The sequence below is a fragment of the Macrobrachium rosenbergii genome, chromosome 6 (assembly GCF_040412425.1).
Source record: "Macrobrachium rosenbergii isolate ZJJX-2024 chromosome 6, ASM4041242v1, whole genome shotgun sequence".
NCBI lineage: Eukaryota > Metazoa > Arthropoda > Malacostraca > Decapoda > Palaemonidae > Macrobrachium > Macrobrachium rosenbergii.
This window is the reverse complement of record NC_089746.1, coordinates 41,456,512-41,459,011: the sequence shown is the minus strand read 5'-3', so window position 1 is coordinate 41,459,011 and position 2,500 is coordinate 41,456,512. Positions and strand designations below refer to the sequence as shown.

Below are 2,500 nucleotides of genomic sequence, written 5' to 3'. Positions count from 1 at the left end.
ACCTTACAACACGAAAAATTTGCTTACACTTCAATATAATGATAATTATATAAATGATATTCCTCGTCTTCTTAAGAAGTTTGGAGTTGGTGTTACATGTAAGAACAATGAAGCAGTATAACATGTACTTACAAAGAATTCTCATGGCAATAATAAAGGATGTGTATATAAAATTCCATTTGACTTTCATGTTGGTCACACTGGTAAAACAGTGGAAAAAAGAATAGAACATAAAAATATATATAAGATATGCACAGGTGGACAGTGGAATTTTGGTACATGTAACTGGGAACAATCATGCTGCCAACTAAGAAGGGCAAAAAAGAGAGTGTATTCTAATAATGCACTTGAAAGGAATATCGTTCAATGTAGCTTTATAAAAGAAAGTTATGGCCAACATATAAATGTCAGTCAAGGCATGTTAAACATGATCCTATGATTTCCAGAGAAATTTTTAAAATGTTCAGATTTTGTGGAAGGTAGTTGCTATGTATGCAAGAAGATTATCATATTTGTTAACATATTACCAGGTCACTAGCAATCGGGAGTTTACCCACCACTTCCCATTTAGCATGTGTCAGGTAAGGTTTCATAATCTCAAATGGTTGTGTATGTTCGTCTGTACTGTCTCTGTAGTATTTATATTGCGATTTTGACTGCGATGCATCAGTACTCCGTCAATGGCTTCTAAACAAAGCTAAAACCAATCAGAACCTACACCCAGTCTATCAGTTTCCACCAGTGCTGATGTATTATAAAAGCAGGTGTTAAAGGTGGATATTATATTATCATGTATATAAATAATTATATATATATATATATATATATATATATATATATATATATATATATATATATATATTAATATAAAAAAATATTAGGTAATATATATATATATATATATTATGTAAAAAAATTAGGTCTGAAAATTATGTAATCCTGGTCGACTCTAGCCATCTTGAAATATCTTTAATAAACAGAATACATATAAGAAAATCGTTATATTTTTAAAAGTAAATATATAAAAAAATTCACGAGCTTCTTAAAGAATAAGCATTTTTTAAACAAACATCTGTATGAAATTAATGTACTTTAGGCCAATGGCTTCGTACGAAAAAATAAACAAAACAAAAATATCATAACCTGTGCTTTTATCACTAGGAATTTACCTATATAAGGTCAAAAGTAAGAATTCATCTAAAATTCAAATTTAATGAATAGAATTTATATACATATATATATGTGTGTGTGTATGTGTGTGTGTGTGTGTGTGTGTGTAATGTATACAAATAAATATTCATTAACTAATTTCTTGCAGAGAGAACCTCAACAATCAAACCTGCTGTTCCAGTAACACCTGTTCCCACAACTACGAAAGCAATCATCCCTGATACATCAAAAGCAACTCCAGTGGTGACCACTACTCAAGGTTTGTCATGGTGTCCGAAATCTATTTTCCTCAGTTAGTATGTTTACCATTGTTCAATAACAATAGCATTAAAATCAGGATTATCATTACTAATAATTTTCACTGCACAGTAAGTTTTCCAGTTATTTACAACCAACTGCCTGACTTATATCATGAAGACACAAAACACTAAATATACAGGGTAATATATTTGCTGAAAAATTAGCTTCCTTGCTGTTTTCAAAAGCTCGTCCTTTTTAGTATCACAACAGTTACAACGTGCTTATAACTTTATTTTACATAGCAGTACACACACACACACACACACACACACACACACACACACATACACACACATACACACATATATATATATATATATATATATATATATATATATATATATATATATATATATATATATATATATATATATATATATATATGATATATGCATGTATATATATACATATATATATACATATATATATATATATATGTATATATATATATATTCATATATATAAAAAATATGATATGTGTGTGTGATCAGTGTGTGTGTGATAAATACATAAGGGTGTAGAGAGGAAAAGGAAAAATACACAAAGCAGGAAAAGGAACAAACGGTCAAGTATTACAATTTATTCCAACGCATTTGCGCATTCTGCTGAATGCATCCTGAGGGTTCTGTACAATAAACAATTACCAAAATAATTTATATGAATTTGTAAGTTGTCTAAAAATCATTTATACACTAATTAAAATGAAAACCAAAACTTCATGCATACATAAAAGTACACTAAAGACTGACAAAATTACACAAGAAATTAAAAGCACGTATGTTGATTAAAAGTTCAGATAAAAATTTGTAAAAATTACAAAGTTAAGAAATATTTGAGGAGCACTAGGGGTCGACCTACCATGGCAATAGCTAAACAAAGACTAAAAGAATGTACACAAAAACAATAGGTTAAGAAATGTACAAGGGCGTGGAGGTGGACTGGGTGTTCAACTGCAGAACAAGTTGTTTGATGAAGAGACTCTCGAGGATCAATAATTCATTTGGGCTTGAGTTTTCACCCACAGTAATGA

At 29.5% G+C, this 2,500-nt stretch overlaps 1 protein-coding gene across 6 annotated transcripts in view; it reads left to right on the top strand.

Annotated features, from left to right (window-relative positions):
* LOC136839469 (mucin-2-like) overlaps window positions 1-2,500 on the top strand; it is a 422,431-nt gene that overhangs the window by 414,051 nt on the left and 5,880 nt on the right. For all 6 annotated transcript variants that reach the window (XM_067105548.1, XM_067105549.1, XM_067105546.1 and 3 more), the window contains one exon: window positions 1,319-1,429. In XM_067105548.1, coding sequence (XP_066961649.1) covers window positions 1,319-1,429 — 111 coding nt within the window. The remainder of the gene's footprint in view (window positions 1-1,318; window positions 1,430-2,500) is intronic.